This window comes from Podarcis bocagei, assembly GCF_964188305.1.
Source record: "Podarcis bocagei genome assembly, chromosome: 1".
Taxonomy (NCBI): domain Eukaryota; kingdom Metazoa; phylum Chordata; class Lepidosauria; order Squamata; family Lacertidae; genus Podarcis; species Podarcis bocagei.
The window spans coordinates 50,670,589-50,691,212 of NC_138125.1; the positions used below are offsets into that span (position 1 = coordinate 50,670,589).

Here is a 20,624-nt window from a genome sequence, read left to right on the forward strand (position 1 = left end):
ACTTTTTTGGGGAGTTTTTTGCTACAAATCAGTTTAGCATTTCTACTTAATAATCTTCTTTAAAACAACAGTAAACCATGAAGAATTTCACTTATTTAAAAATAAACTAGGTGTATCACAAAAGTTTAAAGAAGTATGGAATTTAAGACCAGATGGCACAAGAGGTTGTTAATATTGCAAAAATTGGCTGATGTTGCTCAATAGCTTTCATGTTATAATGCTTTTTATATAATTAAAAATTGCAGTTCACAAGAATGAAATTACTTTGGTAGCCTTTTTAGGAACAGAGGGCGATATCCAGCATAAAAAATACTCTTGAGTATGGCTTTTTAACACCAGTAGTTCAGGAAAGTTTAGTAGAAATGATTCATAGAAATGCATTAGCTAAATAAAGGGAGTTCTGATAAAATGAAGTTATCTTTAAATCTGCACTCAAACATATATTTCATGGGAAGGTTCTGTGTCAGTATGATAGTCCTTTCCCTCTATCTGTAACTGTCTGCATACGGATGCAGAGGATACAAAACTGGGGGTGGAAGTGGGCTTCGTCTCAGCTGAGATCAAAGACCTGGTCGCTGCTTCAGATGGTAAGACTGGCTAAGCACAGTAAATTGTCATCACCCCACCTCACTCCCCACAAAAGTAGCCTTTGGATGTACAGTTTGACCTCAGAGAGCCCAATCGATTCCTGTTCTGTTGTAGAGACAGAACTCCAGGGGCTGTGAGCCCCCTCTCTTCTTTCATCTCATCTGAGTCTGGGGAAGAAAGAACATACCCTGAAAATAAAAAAAAAACTGATTTTTCTATATCTCTATCTGGAGGATACCCATTCCACCTGTATGCTTCCTTTTTCTAGGGGCAAGCACAATGGTGTAGGGGGGAGTGTGTGCAAGCATGAAGGAAAAAAGGAAGGAGAAAGCAGAGGGTGGGAGAACAGGCATGGAAGAGAGGGAGTGGAGGTGAGTAGGGAAGAGAGACCAAGAGGGGGAGGGCAGAAGTGGTAGGACAAAGAGTGATGGGAAGGAAGAGGGGTCAAAGATCAGGACAGAAGGGGAAGGAAGAGTAGGTCAGTGGTGGACTTTAAGCTCTCAGATTTCAGTGGTGCCCTATGTAATGCTAAAATTCAGATGGGCATCACCCCCACCTCTCATGCTCCATTCTACAGTATTGTTTTGGTGCCTCCTGCAGTGTGATGCCCAGTGAGACTGCACAATTTGTGCCACCCTAAAACTTTCTCTGGGTACATGAAAATTAGATAGGGAGGAGGAGAGATGAGAGGAGGACGAAAACTGAGTACATTGTTGCTTGTTGCATCCTGCAACTTGCTTAACGGCAAACACAAAAGTTAATTTAATTGCTACAAATGGCTACTTGCATAATATTTTTTGGAGAGTAGTAATATTTCTGAAGTGTTGAGTTTTAGAAAAACTGGGATTAGAGCAGCAATCTTTACTTAACTGAAAGGGAATTAATTAGCTCTGTCTCCACAGGAAAAAAAGAAGCAAAAGGGACCTGCACTTGATTTGTTTTGTTGGCTGAGTGAGCATGCAGGTAAAAGAAAAGGATAATCACATTTGTCGTTACCATGGTAATCATTCCAGCGAACTTTATCCTTGCAGAAAGTGCAGCAAAATGATTGCTGCATATCCACTGCGAGGAAATATTTCCTTGGGAGAGGTTGAAGAAGGGAGACTCTGTTCTTGTACACAGAGGCCTCTGGGAGTTAAAACTGGGAGAAAAACTCCTGTTTCTCCACTCCCTCCATCAATATCTTGCCAATGAGCAGGAAGTGAAAGAGATCTGTGTCCTTCCCTCTGCCCCTCTCGTAGTTTATTTATTTTGTAGGTTTATATTCCACTTTTCAACCAGAGTTCTCAAAGTGGCTAACTATAGCTTTAAAATGCAACAGTTATGTTGTAAGTGGGAAGGTGAAGGTCAAAGGGAAGGAGATCCCCACTCTGCTGTTCATTCTCCCATGTCTTCCACATCTCTATGCACATAGGGGCAACAGAGATGAGGACATTCATTTTTGCTGACACAGTAGGACACAAACAATGGTGTTTTAAGTTCAATTATAGATTCTTTACTGATTCTATTTGCCTCAGCTTTCTAACACAGTCAGTCAGATACCGTTTTTCAGAGTCAGAAGGAGGTTATTGTCCAGATTTCAATTGTATGTTGAGGGAGCAATTATTTGCCGTGCCAAAATGATCTGATGGCTGACTAACTGGCTATATTAATATTCTCTTTAAAACACAATGTACTGCTCATTTAGGAGGGGGAACTGACACACATACAAAAGACAATTTAGATACTATCTGTTCAGTTTTCACTTTCTGAGTCAACCAAAACCAACAACAAGAACTGGATTAGGATTAGGATGAATAAGTGGTAGAAAAGTGTTAGTGATGGATACCAGAAATATCTGGCTGTCATCCAAGGCCAAGCAATTTGAAGCCCAGATGCAGCCACCAATGCTCTATAGAATTGAAGGAACCTTTGAGCGTTGCAGTAACAGAAATACCATAATACAGAAAGTAAAAAATGTCTGAGGCAGTTTTCATTGCTGATCAAATTGCCAGAACGTCTTTAAACCAAACCAAAAAGCTTCTATCTGGGAGCAACCAATATCTTACAATTAATGCTTCACATCTAAAATAAATGATCTTAAACTATATACTTGATAAGAGTGTACTGAATAACAATTTAGTTCATGTTTGCTCAGAACACAACACTATGATAGTGGGAATAAACGAACAGCTATGTCTCCTCCTTATACAGAGTGGAGGAGGCAGGCAGAATGTCTGCAGATATTCATGCAAAACCCTCTGGTAGGTGTGTCTTACCGGTTTTCCTGCACTGCCTGATGCGTGATGGGAATAACAGATGAGACCAGGAATGGGATGTTCACCTTTTGCCATGATAACAGCAGAACTGGTGTAGGATGGATGCTTCTAATGTACAATACATAATAACTATGAATACAGTGACAGCAAAACATGAAACTAAACAAGCAGTGACATAGAGGAACAAGGATGAAAACATGGAATACCTGAATACAAGTTGCTTAATGAGCACAACTAGTTTAGATCTCAGGTATTTTTCTGCTTTTAAAAGAGCAAATGGATAACATAACCACAGTACCTTGGAGGAGGGCACACCAAGGGTGTAGGATGTTGCCCAATATCCAATGCCTGGGTCGGCTGCCCAGTTGGCAACAGTCTTATTCTGCTGCCCAATTGGCAACAGCTATGGAAGGAAGCAGATTGAAGAGCACCCGATTCCTCCATCACTTGCTTAGTCACCTCTTTCTTGGCATCCCATGCCATTCTGCAACATGAAATATTGAAAGCAACACAGGCTCACAAGAGGCTCCTAAGCTCTTGTGGGGTGCCCAGGACTTTCAGTGAGCACATTTGCTTCCCCATCGCTGTGGTAACAAGGCTGCAATGTGCAATGCCCTTTACTTGTGCTGCTTTTAAAAGAGCTGTGTGCACTGCCTAACAGTTGCTGCATCAGGACTTTCCTCGCCCAAGACTGTGGGTGGACAAGAACCATCCAGATCACTGTGACTGGGGTGGCGAGGGCACAATTCCATGTAATATTATGAACTATTGTTTAAAATTCAGCTTCCACTGGTCACAAATGACTATCTGCATCATGCTCGCACAATGTGATATACACATTTAAAGAAAACAGTTTTATACATGGGGAAAATATTGTATTGAGATCATTTGAAGACATGATCCCTGAACTACAAGAACGCTGATATTCAGGGCTCAATTCATAAAATGAGGGGTTTCAGGCAATGTATAAGGCATGATGCAGACACCTAGACCTCAATTCCAGGTTTCAACTCTACCTTGCTAGGACTTGAATCTCTCTTAAGCTTGAGTCAGGCTATCTATTACCGATATCCCAATTGAATAAGCATGTTTAATCTAGCAAAAACGAATTCTTCACAGAGACAGATAGATATACCATTTGTGCCTATTTAGCTTCCATTGATTTTTAAAAAGTGAATCTTGATACCCAGAAGCTTGGCCTGAACTTCTTAGGGCCCATCTGAATCCAGAGACGTGGAAGAGCACCAAGGTGTACTGCTGCAGATGCACATAGAGAGTGCCATCACTCAATCCAGTCTCCAGGTTTCTTGGTAAACAGGTGCTCTGTGAGTGTGTGTGTGTGTGTGTGTGTGTGTGCGCGCGCACACACACACACGTAGTAATTCTACAAGGGTTTCATTTTCATGTCAGAAAATGACATTTCTCAAGTTATTACTAGGTTCTTTCACCTACCATGGCTCATGGTTTTGAATTAAAGACCAATGGCTCCTAAGAGCAAAAAGTGCTCGTGCTTCCTTCACTGAAGCATTTTGAGCCCACTGCTTCTGACAATGGAGGGAGCCCTGGCATAGCATTCAATGTTGCATGGATGGTGCAGTCAGAGAGGAAAACTAACAGAAATGGGTGACCCTTCTTTGTTTAAGCATAAATGCTTTCCTCTTGTGCTACGTTACTGTGAGATCTATGCCACTGTACTTCATGTAATGGTGGGGGGGGGGGAGAGAGGAAAATGCTATACAGAGAAAACTTAAAATTATGTGATTAAAATGGAAAGACCTCTTATGTCTGTAACTCTAGACTGACACAAATTAAATGCATTCCTGAAAAGTAACTAGCTGTTCAGGGAAAGTACCTGAGATAGAAACCAGTGTGCCGCTTTGCACAGAACCTTAACTCACCTTAGCTGCAATGGCTGCAGCAGTTATATGTGAGGAGGAACTATCCTCTGTTGAAGCAACTCCACTATCTTTTTTCTCTTCCTCCTCTTCCTCACACTGTACACCTTTGTCTTCTGTCTGCTTGTGTGGGCTGATGGTTGGAGGTGGAGAAAGAGGTGGTGGTGGTGAAGGTAGATCTTCAAGTTCATCATGCACCTCTTTTACTTTTACAATGGCATCCCGCAAAAGGTCAATGGCATGAGGTAGGGCTGGCAGTATAAACTGAAAGCATTCCTGTGCACAATGAGAAAAATGACAATGAACACTTACCTATAAATGATAATAGCTATTGAGCACTTCTAATATTAAAGTTGACTAGTGATCTGATATGTATGTTGTTTTTAGGGGCACGTTATTGATTTGATATTATATTGATTTGATATTCAAATTCACTAAAGTTGCAGACTTCTTAATTTTCTGTTTTACTTTATAATGTGTATGTCACAGTTAAAGTCTCTACGCTTTTCATTTCCTTTTGTCCTAATGGGATGTAGAAAATTATAATTCTGTGGCTGAAGAAATTCTAGAAACATAAATATTATACAACACTATTTCAAAAAGTGGTAGGGTTGGGTTTTTTTCCATGAAACAAAGTGTTGAATTATTTCAACAATATTAAAATAAATAGCACTTAGTACTGAACCTAGCAATAACACTATCATCTTTCTGCTGTGATTCATTATACAGACCCATTCACTTTTCTAGAGGTGTCCTTTTGATTTTAACATTTAATGTACCTTCTCACAATTCACAACACCTAGCATTTTCCTTGGTTTTGCCCACGTAACAACATTCATGTGGGGTAAAGCACATATTTTTTTATTTAATACAAAGCAAACAGTGGCTGAGAAGGTATGATTTGCTCAAAGGCATGCCCTCAATCCCATCAGGCAGGACTTGGACTCAGTCCAAATCCAACTTTCTTTACACTAGTAGACACAGTCCAATTTTTGTCCATACATATATCAAACTGGATAAAGGAATGCTCTTATATATCTTAAGATCACACTAGAAGACTTTCAGAATAAATAGAACTGGATTCAGAGAGAAAAAAAGAACTCAATGTGGCAGTGAAATCAGACTTCCCTGCCTCTTCTCCTTCAGCTGATACTTCCTCCAAGGCTTCCTAATGGTTTAGGGACTCTCTTTAATGTGCTGCAGTACAGTATAAGAGAACTTTGGCAATCAGGCAGAGGCAACTTTCAGGAGTGGAGTTCCTGCTGGTGGAAGTTACTTCTGCCTGATTTCCCCTTCAGTTCCCCTGGTCAAAACCACTCCATTCAGCAGTGGTCCCTAATCCTCAGTACCCTTTCTGGGAGATGCTGGTGGGAGAATGGGCTGAGGAAGTCTGCTTTCATCAACCACATAACATATGTTTCTCTTTGGATCCCACTGATGGTATTATTCTGACTTAACCACTGGCAAGGACAATCATTTAGATGATTGTTATTGCTTGGTGTTTGTTTTTATCCTTCTAAGACAGAACATATGATGTTGACTTATACCACGTCAGACCAATGGTTCAGCAAGCTCAACAGTACTACCTGGGATCCTTAAAGAAAAACAAGAACTGAAGATGGAGGAACCTGGGACTTGTACAACTGTGGCACTAAAACTGGCAACAAAACATCAGATAAAGCAACAGGAGTAAATAGCAGGTGATGGTAGCAGAAAAAACAATTCCAGACAACCTCCCAGGAGAAGCCTAGAAAAAGGCCTCTGATGGCAATTGCATAATTAAAGCAGTCCTTCCAATACTCTGATTCAAGTCATTTGTGTAAACTTCCTTTTGAAATTTAGCACTCATTGGTAGACCACATAAGAATAAAATTATGCAGCCCAAATTTAAAGGAATGAATAGATGATGTCTGATTGTCAGTATGAAAGTGTTTGGACTCTGCCTTGGTAATACTCAACTTATTGTACTTGTTATGCTTATTTTCTATGCATCTTGGTAGTTTCTATTCCAAGTTATTCTATTGTTGGAAAAGTTCAGAAAAGGGCAAACAAAATGATAAAGCTGATGGGGATTTTTAATTTAGAGAAAAGGCGAGTAAGTGGACACATGATAGAGGTGTATAAAATTATGCATGGTGTGGAGCAAGTGGATAGAGAAAGGCTTTTCTCCCTCATAAGACCAAAACTCGTGGAAATCCAATGATGCGAAATACTGGAAGAATTAGGACAGGCAAAAGAAAGTACACAATGCATAGTTAAACTATGGCATTCTCTCCCACAAGACAAACTAAGTTAGTTCTTGGTAACTTAGTTGGTCTTTAAGGTGCTACTGGAAGGATTTTTTTTATTTTGACTATGGCAGACCAACACGGCTACCTATCTGTAACTCTCCCACAAGAGGCAGTGATAGCCACCAACTTGGTTGACTTTAAAAGAGGATTAGACAAATTCATTGAGGTAAAGGCATGGAGGTTGGAGGCAGTATGCTTCTGAATACCAGTTACTGGTAGGGCTGGCCCAACTGTGAGGTGGACTGAGGCAGCTGGCTGGGACAGTGAAATTCCACAGAGCAGTGCCTCTGCAGGCACCCTGCCCGCTCTTGCTGCCTCTGGAGAAGAGATTGCAGCTTCTGGCAAAATGTCGCTGGAAGCTGCCAGATGATCCCCACTAAGCAAGGCTTCAGGGTGGGGTGGCAAAATGGGAACAGGCCATCCCTAGTTAGTGTTGTAATCAGGTACTGACTGCATGCTTCCCACATGCATCTGGTTGGTCACTATGAGAAAAGAGGGTGCTAGACTAGATAGGCCACTGGCCTAATCCAGCAGGCTCTTCTTATGTTCAGTAAGTTAGGAGGAGGAAATTAAAAAGGATCTAAATAAAGTTTGCTGTAGAGTGTCCACTTACTAAAATTGAAAGTTTACCAGTTTTCAATGGTGCATAAGGGTAATTTCTGATTGATACAGCACAGCTCTTGTTTGCTGTTCCTTTTTGCGTGCCAGCATACTGTTTTTGCTTTATGCAATTCTGCCCTTTCCTCTTATCCACGTGCCTTGCCTTACTAAGTCACTGTACTCTGCCTGACTGTTCTTATATGTCTATCTATTTTTCATAGAACATAATTGGCCCGTTGTCCTACCAATCTACCTGCACACCTCAAATACTTCAAATATACCCCCCTTCTTCCTAGTTTGTAAAGCAGATCTATTCCAAGCCTTTATACCTTCTCTTCCTCATCTCAAGTTTCCAGAAGTCTGACTGGAAAAAGAAGTGAAGAAAAACTGGTTAAGAAGGGGGCACTTAAAATAATCTACAGTGGTACCTCAGGTTACAAATATGCTGGGTTACAGACTCCGCTAACTTGGAAGTAGTACCTCGGGTTAAGAACTTTACCTCAGGATGAGAACAGAAATTGTGTGGTGGTGGTGGGGCAGGAGGCCCCATTAGCTAAAGTGGTACCTTGGGTTAAGAACGGTTTCAGGTTAAGAACGGACCTCCAGAACAAATTAAGTTTGTAACCAGTGGTACCACTGTATTCATCTTTGATTCCATTTACTTGTGTCAATGAAGCACTCAGTTACATATATTCTAGCCCTGCTTTGCTAGACCAGACAAAATTAGATCTAATCCAGCATCCTGACTGATAGCCATCTATAGACTTTTTCTTCATAATTTGTCTAATCTTTAAAAGCCATCTAAGATAATGGCCATTTCCACATCTTGTGGCAGTTTACAAACTAATTCTGTGATGTGAAATATTATCTTTTGTCCATCTTAAATCTACTCCCAATTAATTTCATAGGGTGTTGCTGGAGTTCTAATATTACAGGAGGGAAATAAGCACAAAGAACATCTGAACAGAAAAGCGAGGGATGACCAACTTCTGCATTGACAGGGCCACTCCATTTTCCTTATAGGAGTCCAAGAGGGATTTGAAGCTTGATTTCAACAAGCTGGTTTTGTAAATTTAGGCAATGCACACAGGAGTCTTCCAAACACAGAAGCCATCATTTGTGACAGCTATGATGAGACCCTTCCCCTCCAAACAGGGCACCATTTGAAGGAGCTGTGCTGTACCTCAAGTGAATTTGTCTGAAGAAACGTGAGATGGTGACTTGAAAATAACAATACACAAAAAGGAAAATTTAAAAAAATCTTCCAGAGCTCTAGAGTTCTCTACAACACTGTTTTGAAACTGCTAAAAGAGAAGGAGAACCAAGCAGAAAGGTGTTTGCCCGCCCCTCAAGTTATGTATATAACTTAGGAACTTCCACTTAACTCTATTTTTCTGAGCTTTAGTTTTCCAAGGTTTTGTTCTATTTAGGTACAGATTTCTTCTTTTTCTTCTTAGGCTGAGTAAGATTGTCTTACATGAACATGGTCTTAACAGCGAGTCCGTAAGTGACTGTGGAGGCCATTTCTGGAGCCCTACATCCTTCCACAGTGTGGACATTGGTTTCCAGGTAGGATTTGATCACGGTGAGGATTTGCCAAATGTACCCTCCTCTTGGACGCGGGTGGCACTGTGGGTTAAACCACAGAGCCTAGGGCTTGGCAATCAGAAGGTCGGCAGTTCAAATCCCCATGACGGGGTGAGCTCCTGTTGCTTGGTCCCTGCTCCTGCCAATCTAGCAGTTTGAAAGCATGTCAAAGTGCAAGTAGATAAATAGGTACCGCTCTAGCGGGAAGGTAAACGGTGTTTCCGTGCACTGCTCTGGTTCGCCAGAAGCGGCTTAGTCATGCTGACCACATGACCCGGAAGCTGTATGTCAGCTCCCTTGGCCAATAAAGCAAGATGAGCGCTGCAACCCCAGAGTCGTCCGCAACTTGACCTAATGGTCAGGGGTCCCTTTACCTTTACCTTCCTCTTAGCTTGTTTCTCCTTTTCACCCTGAGTTCTGGCTTCTTCAAAGTCCATGAAACCTTTGGTAAAGGCTGTTCTCCAATTGGAGTGCTCGCAGGCCAGTGTTTCCCAGTTATCAGTGCTTATACAACATTTTTAAAGATTTGCCTTGAGAGCGTCTTTATACATCTTTCGTTGTCCCCTGGTATTTCACTTTCCATTCTTAAGTTGGGAATAGAGTAGTTGCTTTGGAAGACGATAATCAGGCATCCAAACAACATCACCACTCCAATAAAGTTGATGTTAAAGAATTATTGCTTTGACACTGATGATCTTTGCTTCTTCCAGTACACTGACATTAGTTCACCTGTCTTCCCATGTGATGTGTAAAATTTTCTGGAGACATTGTTGATGTCAAATCAAATTAATGGCAACCATCAAGCAAAATTTTGTGCAGATTGCCAGAGGAGGGGGTCAGGCTGCGCCCTGACAAAAGGCCTGGTGGAACAGCTCTGTCTTGCAGGCCCTGCGGAAGGATGTCAGGTCCTGCAGGGCCCTAGTCTCTTGTGACAGAGCGTTCCACCAGATTGGAGCCGCGGCCGAGAAAGCCCTGGCTCTAGTTGAGGCCAACCTAACCTCTCTGTGGCCTGGGATCTTTATTTGCAGACCGTAAATTTCTCTGTGGGACATACCAGGAGAGGCGGTCCCGTAGGTACGAGGGTCCTAGGCCGTATAGTTGTTTCCTTGAAGTTGTATCCCTTCATGCAACTCACTGACTTAAATGCTTTATGGAGATAGGTGTAGATCACATTGAAACATTTATAAAGCACCAATCACTTTCAGAAATGCAGTCCTTGAGGTCTGCATTTTTGTAGTGTGAATGTGAACTCCTAAGAGACCCTATACTTGGACTAAATTGTAATATAGTTTTAATAACTAAAACAATCCATCTGGAAACAAGATTAGGCAGAAACTTTATTCCTCTCTCCAAAATGTTTATTAACTCTATGAAATATTCAGCAACAGTTTGCCTGACACTCAAGGTGTAGCACACTCACCCATTATCATCCTGAAGATCAGAAAAAAATAAAAGCCCAACATAATATATTTAGTGATATGAAAATGAGAAACTTGCTTAGAGTATTTACCTAACAAGCATGAAAAATGAAACTTAAGATATCATACATCTCAAAGCATAAGCTGCAAGTAATCACCATATCAGATTTTTATTGTTTATACCAAATAGCCATTACAATATACATCACAAGACAAAATATAGTTCAACAAAAAATTAATACAGGAGGAGGTTAGCTTATACATTTTCAAAGGTGCAGACTGTAAAAACTTAAACTTAAAATGTTCCCCTAATCTTCTAAATCAAAAATTCTGTTGCCAGTCAACACTGCTTTAGGTAAAAAAAACTTTACTTTCTCACAGCTGGCACTTATAAAGCTACACTATAGTTAACAAATCTGTTTACAGTCAGCAATCATGTAACTTTAAATAAATTTTATTGACCTTCCATGAAATTATGAAAAGAAGACAGAGATCTATCCCTTGGTAAGTTAGATAAAGGACAATACAAAACATAAAGCAAAATGTATTCAAACTCATCTTACCTGCATATACTGAAATTATAATTTATGTATTTATTTTTAAATTTACTAGTCAGATAATATTTGTACATAATTTAGAATCAATCCAAGCCTTTGCTGTAAAAAGGCCTGGAGAACATATGGCTATTAACTCAAAGAGTTTTAAAACCCACTTCAAATGAACAAGGGGAAAATTCCCTTGAGGCACCAGAGTTTTTCTAGTGGGTATAAGGGAACCAAACCTCTAGGTCTTAACATCTAACTACATGCTACATTAGTCATTCACCTGAGCCAACAATTCACTTCACGTCTAGCAGATTAAAATCCATTTTAATTACAGGATACAAATTTCTTAAAGAAGCTACTGTTGGAATTTTTACCATCACATGATATATGAGTAGAATTTCTCCATACTCATAAAAGGATCTCTACTGAAGACAGGCTCCTGAAGAAGAGATACGATCCTCTAAACCAGGCTTCCTCAAACTCGGCCTTCCAGATGTTTTTGGCCTACAACTCCCATAATCCCTAGGTAGCAGAACCAGTGGTCAGGGATGATGGGAACTGTAGTCTCAAAATATCTGGAGGGCCAAGTTTGAGGAAGCCTGCTCTAAACCTTCAGATGAAGAGACTGGGTATTGTGATATAACAGAGACACCTCTATTGGATATTTATAGAACCGGAAAATGTGAATAACTGAAAACACTTTCTGTAGGTTACATAATGTAGCATTATCAAAAGCAATAATCTGGGAAACAAATAAAGTTGTCGCTAGAGGTCATATTATATCACAACTGCCTTCCTATATCAAAAAAGAAATGCTTAAAATTACAAAAGATATAGAGATTTTAGAAAGCAAAAAGAAATTTAAACACTCTAAAGAACCAGATGAGAACTCCATTGACAGTAAAGCTACTTGTTTTAGGAGAGCCTTCTGTTAGTCGAACAGGGATCAAATTGATCTTTGGCACATACCCACACACCCGAAAAACTGCTCTAAAACAGTATAGAAAGTGATGTTGGAGTCTGCAAAGGGAATGTCTGAAGATTCCCTTGAACCAAGTTTTGCTGATAAAAGGCTCAACTGGAAGCCTTCCATCAATGGAAAGACACCAATATATACAAACTCCTATCTGAAAAAGGGTAAGTTATATAAATTGTGATATTGTTATGAGTTAGTGGGTGGAAGAAAAGTATCCACATGACTGTGACCAGATTTATCACTCTAACAATTAAACATATACAGTTATACCTCGGGTTGCAAACGTGATCTGTGCGGGAGGCATATTTGCAACCCGCAGCACATGCGCGTGACATGATTCTGAGCTTCTGCGCATGACGTCATTTTGTGCTATTGCGCATGCACGAGCACCGAAACCCGGAAGTAACCCGTTCTGGTACTTCCGGGTTCAGCGAGGTCCGCAACCCGAAAACGCACAACTCGCAGCGTTCGCAACAATGCCACTTATCAGAATAATGGGGCCAATTATGTTATTTTCTGGAAAACAGATGAACTATTTATAATGGATCATGAACGTCTTCACTAGGAAAGCACCCCCACCCTCTAGCTCTCTTCTTCATACCAACAGTATAACCTCAATGTCTGATGTGCCTGCTTCCCTCCAGTAAAGTGATTGTTTTCTAGAAAGTGGCAATATTTCCTTCATTGCTCCAGCACTCATTTCTCATTACTTGTAGGAATTGGCCTTTTGTTTTTTGTTGCTCTCTCATCTTTTTATATTCCTTCTGCAATGGTTCTAAATAAACTTTGCCTCTGAAACTTGGCCTTCTTATGTACTAACCCATTTAGAGTAGAGGGAGGGATCTTTCAACATGGCCTTAGAGTTTTTGGCACTGAGGTCTTCTCGTGGAATCCATGCACATTTCCCTTTCATTCTGGACTCACAACTGATATGGATAAAAATGAAATGGGTTTCTGAGGAGTTTATAGTCATATTTTTCATTATGACTTATTTGCATTTGATAGGATTGTTATAGGATGTATAGCGTTTGTTGTATATTTTCGCATTTCTGCCTTGCGTACAGCAACGTAGGAAGGTGGTAAAAATAATAATAATGAAATGAACTTCCCAATGGAAGAGGTACTCCATGCAGTTTGGCTGGCTACATATATATATATTCCATCACACCTCCCTCCCACAAAGCTGTCTATAAATTAGAAGTGCTGTCACTTCAAGACATAAAAGAATGCTGAAAAATCTGATATGGCAACTTGCACTCTGAACAAATAATAATGAGGGGTCTGTGGTCAACCAAATGAGTGATATCATTTACTGAGGTAAAAATTCTAGAAAGTCACCCACAGCAATACTATAAACTCATCTAATTAATTATATACAAATAATAACTCAGAGTGTAAGTTGAAGTAAAGAGTCAGAATATCATTTCCAAAGAGGAAATGTTTACAGACATTTCAGGGAGAGAGAATGCTGTCCTCTACCTCCCCTCAGCGTGAGTGAAGATGGATAAACTAATCAAAAGGGAAACAATTTATGCTGTTGAAAGATCTCTGGAAGACATAACTAGCTTTATTTTGCTGCACAAGATGACCCTTCCACTGAATTGCCAGGCTCCATTCAATGAAAGTATCGGTTTCATTATAAAACCGGCAAAATCTAAAGGGGCTCCCAGTTACTGAACACATTTGCCAACAAATAGGTACATTTGTATATTACATATGCATTACATACAAAATAAAAAAGAGAGGCATTAAACTGTACAACATCTTTACAATACTTCTACTTCCCTTCTGAGTGAAACTGTAGCCAAAACTTTTAACATATACTGGTTACAATTTGATAAATTTTCTTATCCAGTTTACTTCATTGAATGTTTCTTGGTGTTCTATTGTATTTTCTCTACTCAAGCTCACATATCTTATTATAGTAGCTTGTGAAAAATAAATACTTCATATCACCAATGGTTTAGAACAAAGGCAACAGATAAAAAAGTAATTTTCCTAAATGTAGCCAACTTGATTTAGGGAGACTGCCACATATTTTTTTGACAGTGAAATAAATAAATATTATTTTCTAATTCCAAGTCTTAGAGCAATTGATTTCTACTATAGCTATATACAAACTTTTAAAAGCTAAACAATTATCTAACCACTATCCTAATATCTTATAACTTCTCAGGTGTTTATAGACTCAATGGTATGGTGGCATAAAGGTGACAATTGTTCACACATAAAATTTTGTTTTGTTTCCAGTGTGGGTCATACTTACTCTGGTTGAGGTATAAGGGGATCACAGGTTTTTCATCTCACTTTATTAAGAGTCCTTACTGCTGGATATTAGTGAAAGCTACCAACCACATAAAAGAATCTCAGATCTCTCAAGTGTTACTGACAGGAAGATTCAAAGTTTTAAAGCACCCTAAACCAGCTCATGTTACCTTGCTTCAAAATTTATTGAGGGAGTTTGCCGCACCATGAATATATGCTCCCTCCTCTTACATTTTCAGCTGAACAGAACACTTGCTGACATATAAACTGTGGCTTAAGTAGTTCCTTGAAACAAGGGTTGCAAACCAGTTTCAAACTGATTTGCATTGTTTTAATTCAAGGCATTTTAACTCAAAGATTTATATCAGTAAGAAGAAAAGCTGCTTTTTATATAACTGATTTAAATCGAGTTAAGCAAACTTATTCAATTATTTCTTAAATAATGGTGCAAATCTGATCACCAAAATCATATTATTTTATCACTAAATATATTATCATTTGTAGGGCTTCATTTTTGCAAATAAATCTTGCATATCCTTTCTTGAACTACATACAATGTGCACTGTTCCCTTTTTAACCTATAAAATATTCCCAAAGATAATACAGAAATCTGCACATTGAAAAATTTTGTCTTCTTTTCTATGTTACTCTGACTTTGCACAATCTCACACTCACAAAAACAAAGTAGAAAGTGAAACTGAAATACCCACAACTAAAAGGTCAAAGCATAGCCTGATAGTTTACTGGGCAGACCAGAGAGGTTTCTCTTTATTGGGTGAACAGGAAATGTCTGTATTTTGTAGGAAACTATTCATAGCTAAGAAATTATAAAATTGGTTCTTTTTTTAATAAAAAAAACCTCCTTTAACTCATTATGTTAAAGCAGTGGTACTGATTCAGTTTCCAGATTAAAAATAAAATAATGACAAACTTAAATAATAATATTTGTTACTGCAGTTGTTGTTATTATGATTATTACATCATTGATTTTTACCTACTCTACCACTGTTTGCCCATTTGGACAACATGGCAAACTATTTTGACAAACCAGCAAGTGTTATATCTAACCAGGTATGTGAGCAGATAAGAGAAAAGAGCTTATGTGAACCAACACCCACAGCTGCCATTTCGGTTTCAAAAAGCAATCATGTATCACTGAACAATGATGCCACATTATGTATAGATTTGCCCCAACACATTCTAAATCAACTCGGTAATGTAACTTCAGATATGTGCCATAATTCAGCAATATTCTATACATAAGTGGTATGATGCACATATACCCACCCAGAAGGGCTCCCTCATTCATTTCAGAGGATTGGGCTGAATAGTTACCAGTTGACCTTCAGATACCAAACAACTTGAAGCCTTTGTTTTGTTAACTGGGATGATGGCATTGTAGGTTTCACAAGATGGAACACTAATGTTCATTAAAAATAATGTTCACCTTATTGTTTCATTGTTAATTTCATGGTTGTTACAATTCATGGGAGAAGTAACTTAAAAGGCAAAATTATTCTCCTTCCCCAGATCCATCATGAATATTAATGATTTTTTCCCCAGAATACTGCTTACCTGGGACCCCTTCTTGCTACCTGGAAGATTAATTATAAGAGTTTTCCCTCTGATTCCGCATACAGGTCTGAAAAGAGAAGAAATTGTGATGAATATCAATGCACAGGAAACATCAACACTGGACCTAAAAGTTTTATTATCCATAACTGTCTACCAATGGTCAAGACAGGGGAGGTCTTAAGATGTGCTCAGTAGAAACAGACTATTCAATACAACGGACCAATTTGATTTAAATATATTTGATTAAAGCGTTCCATCAACAAATTAAGCATGGTATGAGCATGAAAGCTTTCCAAAAGTGGGAACCAAAGTAGCAACTCTTAACGGTTTTAACAGTAGCAAAGCATAATTATTACATAGCTTCTCTTTCAAAAATAGTGCCCTCATTGATTGATTGATTGATTGATTGATTGATTGAACTAGTAAACAATCTATGTTAGGGTTAGAGGGAATACTTCATTCCCATGATGTTTTCAAGACATGTGAGACGAGGCACATTGTCCACAACCTGTTAAATAGAATACTTCACCATTTTATTTATGGGTAGAGAAGAGGGGGAAGATTTCAAATAATACTTTGTAGGATGGCCAGAAATTCTCCAACATTTTGGAGGAAATCTAAACAAGAAAATATTCCTTTCTTTTCAGCACCAGATTAAACATGACTTTCTCATTCATGCACTCTTGAATTTCAGCAACTGGCTAAAATGTTTTTAAATGTTTTAAACAGTTCTAATTTTGGTTCCTCAGTTTTGTTTTTGTCGGGTTGATGTTGGTGAAATGTTTAGTGGGGGTAGTCGCTATTTTAATTTGGGTATAACTGTAAACTGTTCATTATTGTTATTATTGTTGTTGTTGGTTTCTATTGATTTACTGGTTTGTTTGTTTGTTGCTTGTATAGGATATTTTGTTTTTTAATGTTTGGTGCTTTGTTGTGTTTTTATATATGTTGTAAGCCACCAAGAGTGGCTGGGGAAACCCAGCAAGATGGGCGGGATATAAATTACAAAATTATTATTATTAAAAACATTTTTGTTTGCTCAGGTTTAATGAGCTTTATGCAGCTATTTTGTTGTATTTCATTGCTCCGCTCTGTGTCTTGTTTTAAATTGTGAGTTTCAAAAGTTTTTTTTCTTTTTGACTTCGTTTTTTTATTGTAAACAACCCAGATACAAATAGCAAAAAGTAATAACCAAATCAGTTTTCAGAAAAAAATATTGCTATGTCCTGGGCCATATTTTGCCATGGAGCAGAAAGGAAGATTAAGGATCCAGGGTACCTGTCAGGGAACTGCCATCGGAGGAACAGGTGGGGAAGAGGCTCACGGAGGCTGGGAGGGACTCAACAGCTGAAGAAGGGACCAGCAGGGGGAGATATGGGTATCTGGAGGAAAGTCTCACGGAGGCTGAGAGAGACGCAGCAGCTAAGGCAGGAACTAGCAGGGAGAGAGGAGGATCTCTGAGGGAAAGCGAGCAAGAGGGAGGGCTCAGGGACACGTCCAGCGAGAACAGTGGGGAGGTGTCAGAAGCTCCCATAGGGAGACCCATTCCTCGCCGGAAGCTGTCTCGCCGTGAGTCCCGAAGACGTGTTTCCGTTAAGGAGCTTTTATGCTGGAAGCGCTTCCGAAAACAACCACTGTCGGAATCTGCAAGTGACTAGGGCAGACATGTCTGAGGAGCTCTATCACACACAGAGGTTTGTGGAGTTGCACAAACTCTGAGGGACTACGATTTTACGCACAAGCAGCTCACCATCCCATCACAGCATTCCGACAGTCTCTGTAAGCTGCCTGTGCAGGAGAAGGCATCATGAGCGACCCAGCCGGAACCGGAGAAGCAGGAGTTGGAGCGGGTCCAAGCTTGGAAGAAAGGTACCGAGCGTTGGAAATCCAACTGGCGCTGCAGACGGCGAGGCTTGAGGAGAGAAGGGCTCAGGATGCAGACAAGAAGGGGAGAGCCACCCAGTTCACCAGAAAGGTACCAGGATTGGTGCAGAAGTTTGGGGGGGACCCCAAGGACTACCATGCCTTTAGAACAAAGATGCAATATGCCCTCAATGTGCAGTTTGATGAATTCCCTGACGAGGAATCGCGAGTGGCTTTTGTGATTGGGCACCTGGAAAGGGGGGCGAGGGACTGGGTTAGACCCCTGATGGCAACGCATAATGACGTCCTAAAGGACACCATGAAGTTCTTTCGTGCAATGGATCTCATGTTTTCCAGCGATATTGAGGAGGGAGTGGTGCGCAGACAGCTAATGGCTTGCAAGCAGGGAAGCCGATCTGTCCGTGAGTACTGGACTGAGTTCACCATGCTGGTTCACAGATTGGGGTGGGACTTATCGGCGGCACCCATTCAAATGCTATTTGAAGAAGGCCTTGCTTCGGCTGTGAAAGACGAACTTTCCCGGGGTCCTAGGGCGGATTCCATGGATCAGCTGACTAAATCTGCGCTGACCATAGGAGCGCGCCAGGAGGCGAGAGCTTTGGAGAGGCGGGAAGGGAAGGGGGAACGTTGGAAGGAGGTCCGCATTCCAGACATTCCAGAGACAACTTTCCCGCCGGCGGAGCCGATGGAAATCGGAACAGCGCGCGCGCGCGCGCAGTTTCAAAGCCCAGTGAGGGGGGAAAGAAGGAGGGAAAAGGCGCCCGGAAATGCTATCTCTGCCAACAGCCAGGTCACTTTGCCAGAGTCTGCCCCCAGAGGAAGGAATGGCAAGGGATGGTGGGAGCTGTTGAGGGAAGAGAGGAGGAAAAACCGGAGCAGGTAAAAGCCAACGCCTGGTTGCCAGCGTCGGGGCACAGCAGCCAGGCCAAAGAGCAGTGAAAGTGCCCATGCCAGAAGCTCCTCTACCTGCCCTAGTGATAGAGGTGTCGCTAGAGCTGCAAAATGGACACCCCCTAAAGATAAAGGCGCTGTTGGACTCAGGCAGCTCCTGCAATTTCATGAGCAAAGAGTTTGCAGCTGAACACCAGATACAGACTATCCCTTTAAGCAACCCCCTGCAGGTGACCACGATCGATGGCAGGGAGTTGTTGGGAGGAGAAGTCAGCTTGCAGACCGTCCCAATGATAATGAAGGTGGCAAGGCACACAGAACTGATAGCGTTTAATGTGGCCACCTTGGGAGGAGCTCCTATTATTTTGGGAATGAGCTGGCTAGCGTTACATGATCCGCTGGTGGGCTGGCATCAGAGAGTGGTTTCCTTTGGTTCAGCACATTGCTTAGAACACTGCAAAGGGGGACAGGGTTCAGCAGGGGCCCAAGCCACCCTAGCAGGGACGGAAGTAATGGAGAAAGTGAAGGTACCACCACAATACGCAGATCTCAGCGACGTGTTCAGCGAGAAGGAAGCTGACCAACTACCCCCGCATAGACCCTTTGACTGTCAAATCAATTTACTCCCTGGGGCACAGCTTCCAGTAGGCAAGTTGTATGCCATGTCAGACAGAGAAATGCAGGAGCTAAGAGAGTTCATTGACAAGAACCTGAAGAGAGGCTTCATCAGAGAGTCCAGAGCAGTGGGAGGTAGCCCAGTGTTTTTTGTGGATAAAAAAAACACGGACAAGCCGAGACTTGTGTGTGACTTTAGGGGGTTAAACGCAGTGTCAGAACCCTTGGCTTTCCCTATGCCCAGGATTGACGACATTTTGACCAGGGTGCGGAAGGGAAAGATTTTTACAAAGCTGGACCTAAGGGGGGCGTACAACCTGATACGTATAAGGAAAGGGGATGAATGGAAAACCACCATGTTCACCCCTTTGGGGGCATTTGAATATCTCGTAATGCCATTTGGCTTACAAGCAGGCTCGGCGTGCTTCCAATCGTTTATGAACCACGTACTGGGGCCTTTGCTTTACAAGAATTGTGTGGCCTTCCTAGATGACGTGTTGGTGTATTCTGAGAATGAGGAGCAGCATGTGAGAGACGTAAGAGAAGTGTTGAGCAGGCTGCAAGCCAACCGGCTGTGGGTGAAACTGGAGAAGTGTCAGTTTCATACCAAGGAGGTGGAGTTCCTGGGGTACCGCCTGTCAGACAAGGGATTGGCCATGGATCCCGGCAAGGTCCAGGCAGTGCTGGAATGGAAAACACCCAAAACCAAGAAGGATGTGCAGAGGTTCCTAGGGTTTGGGAACTTTTATCGTAAGTTCATCCGAAACTTTGCACACCTGACGGCGCCCATTACGGACTGTCTCAGCAGTAAGAAGAAATTTGTTTGGACTGAGGAGGCGGAGCGAGCTTTTGAGGAACTGAAGAGGGCCTTCGCCTCTGAGGAACAACTTCTGCATGTGGATTTACAAAAAAAGATGAGAGTCGACACAGACGCCTCAGACAGAGCCATAGGGGCGGTGCTTCTTCTGCAGCCAGGGAAGGAGGAGTCAGAGTGGAGACCGTGTGCTTTTTTTTCGCGAAAGCTGAACAAATCCGAGAGGAACTACACGGTGTACGACCGAGAACTTCTTGCTATTCATGAGGCTTTCCGGAGATGGAGGCACCTGCTAATTGGGGCACAACATAAGGTGCAAGTGTGCACTGACCACAAGAACCTAGAGTATTGGAGAACGGCACGAGTGCTCAACCAACGGCAGTTGAGATGGGCCCAGGAGTTCTCCAAATTTAACTTTGAGA

General features: G+C 41.2%; 1 protein-coding gene across 21 annotated transcripts in view; it reads right to left on the reverse strand.

The window, feature by feature from the left end:
• The window catches only part of GPHN (gephyrin), a 246,991-nt gene that overhangs the window by 92,451 nt on the left and 133,916 nt on the right, over nucleotides 1-20,624 (reverse strand). For 15 of the 21 annotated variants that reach the window (XM_081164303.1, XM_081164317.1, XM_081164320.1 and 12 more), the window contains 3 exons: nucleotides 15,999-16,065; nucleotides 4,745-5,017; nucleotides 2,847-2,954 (listed from right to left, as the gene is read on the reverse strand). In XM_081164303.1, coding sequence (XP_081020429.1) covers nucleotides 2,847-2,954; nucleotides 4,745-5,017; nucleotides 15,999-16,065 — 448 coding nt within the window. The remainder of the gene's footprint in view (nucleotides 1-2,846; nucleotides 2,955-4,744; nucleotides 5,018-15,998; nucleotides 16,066-20,624) is intronic. The other 6 variants (XM_081164322.1, XM_081164304.1, XM_081164316.1 and 3 more) reach the window with 1 other exon arrangement.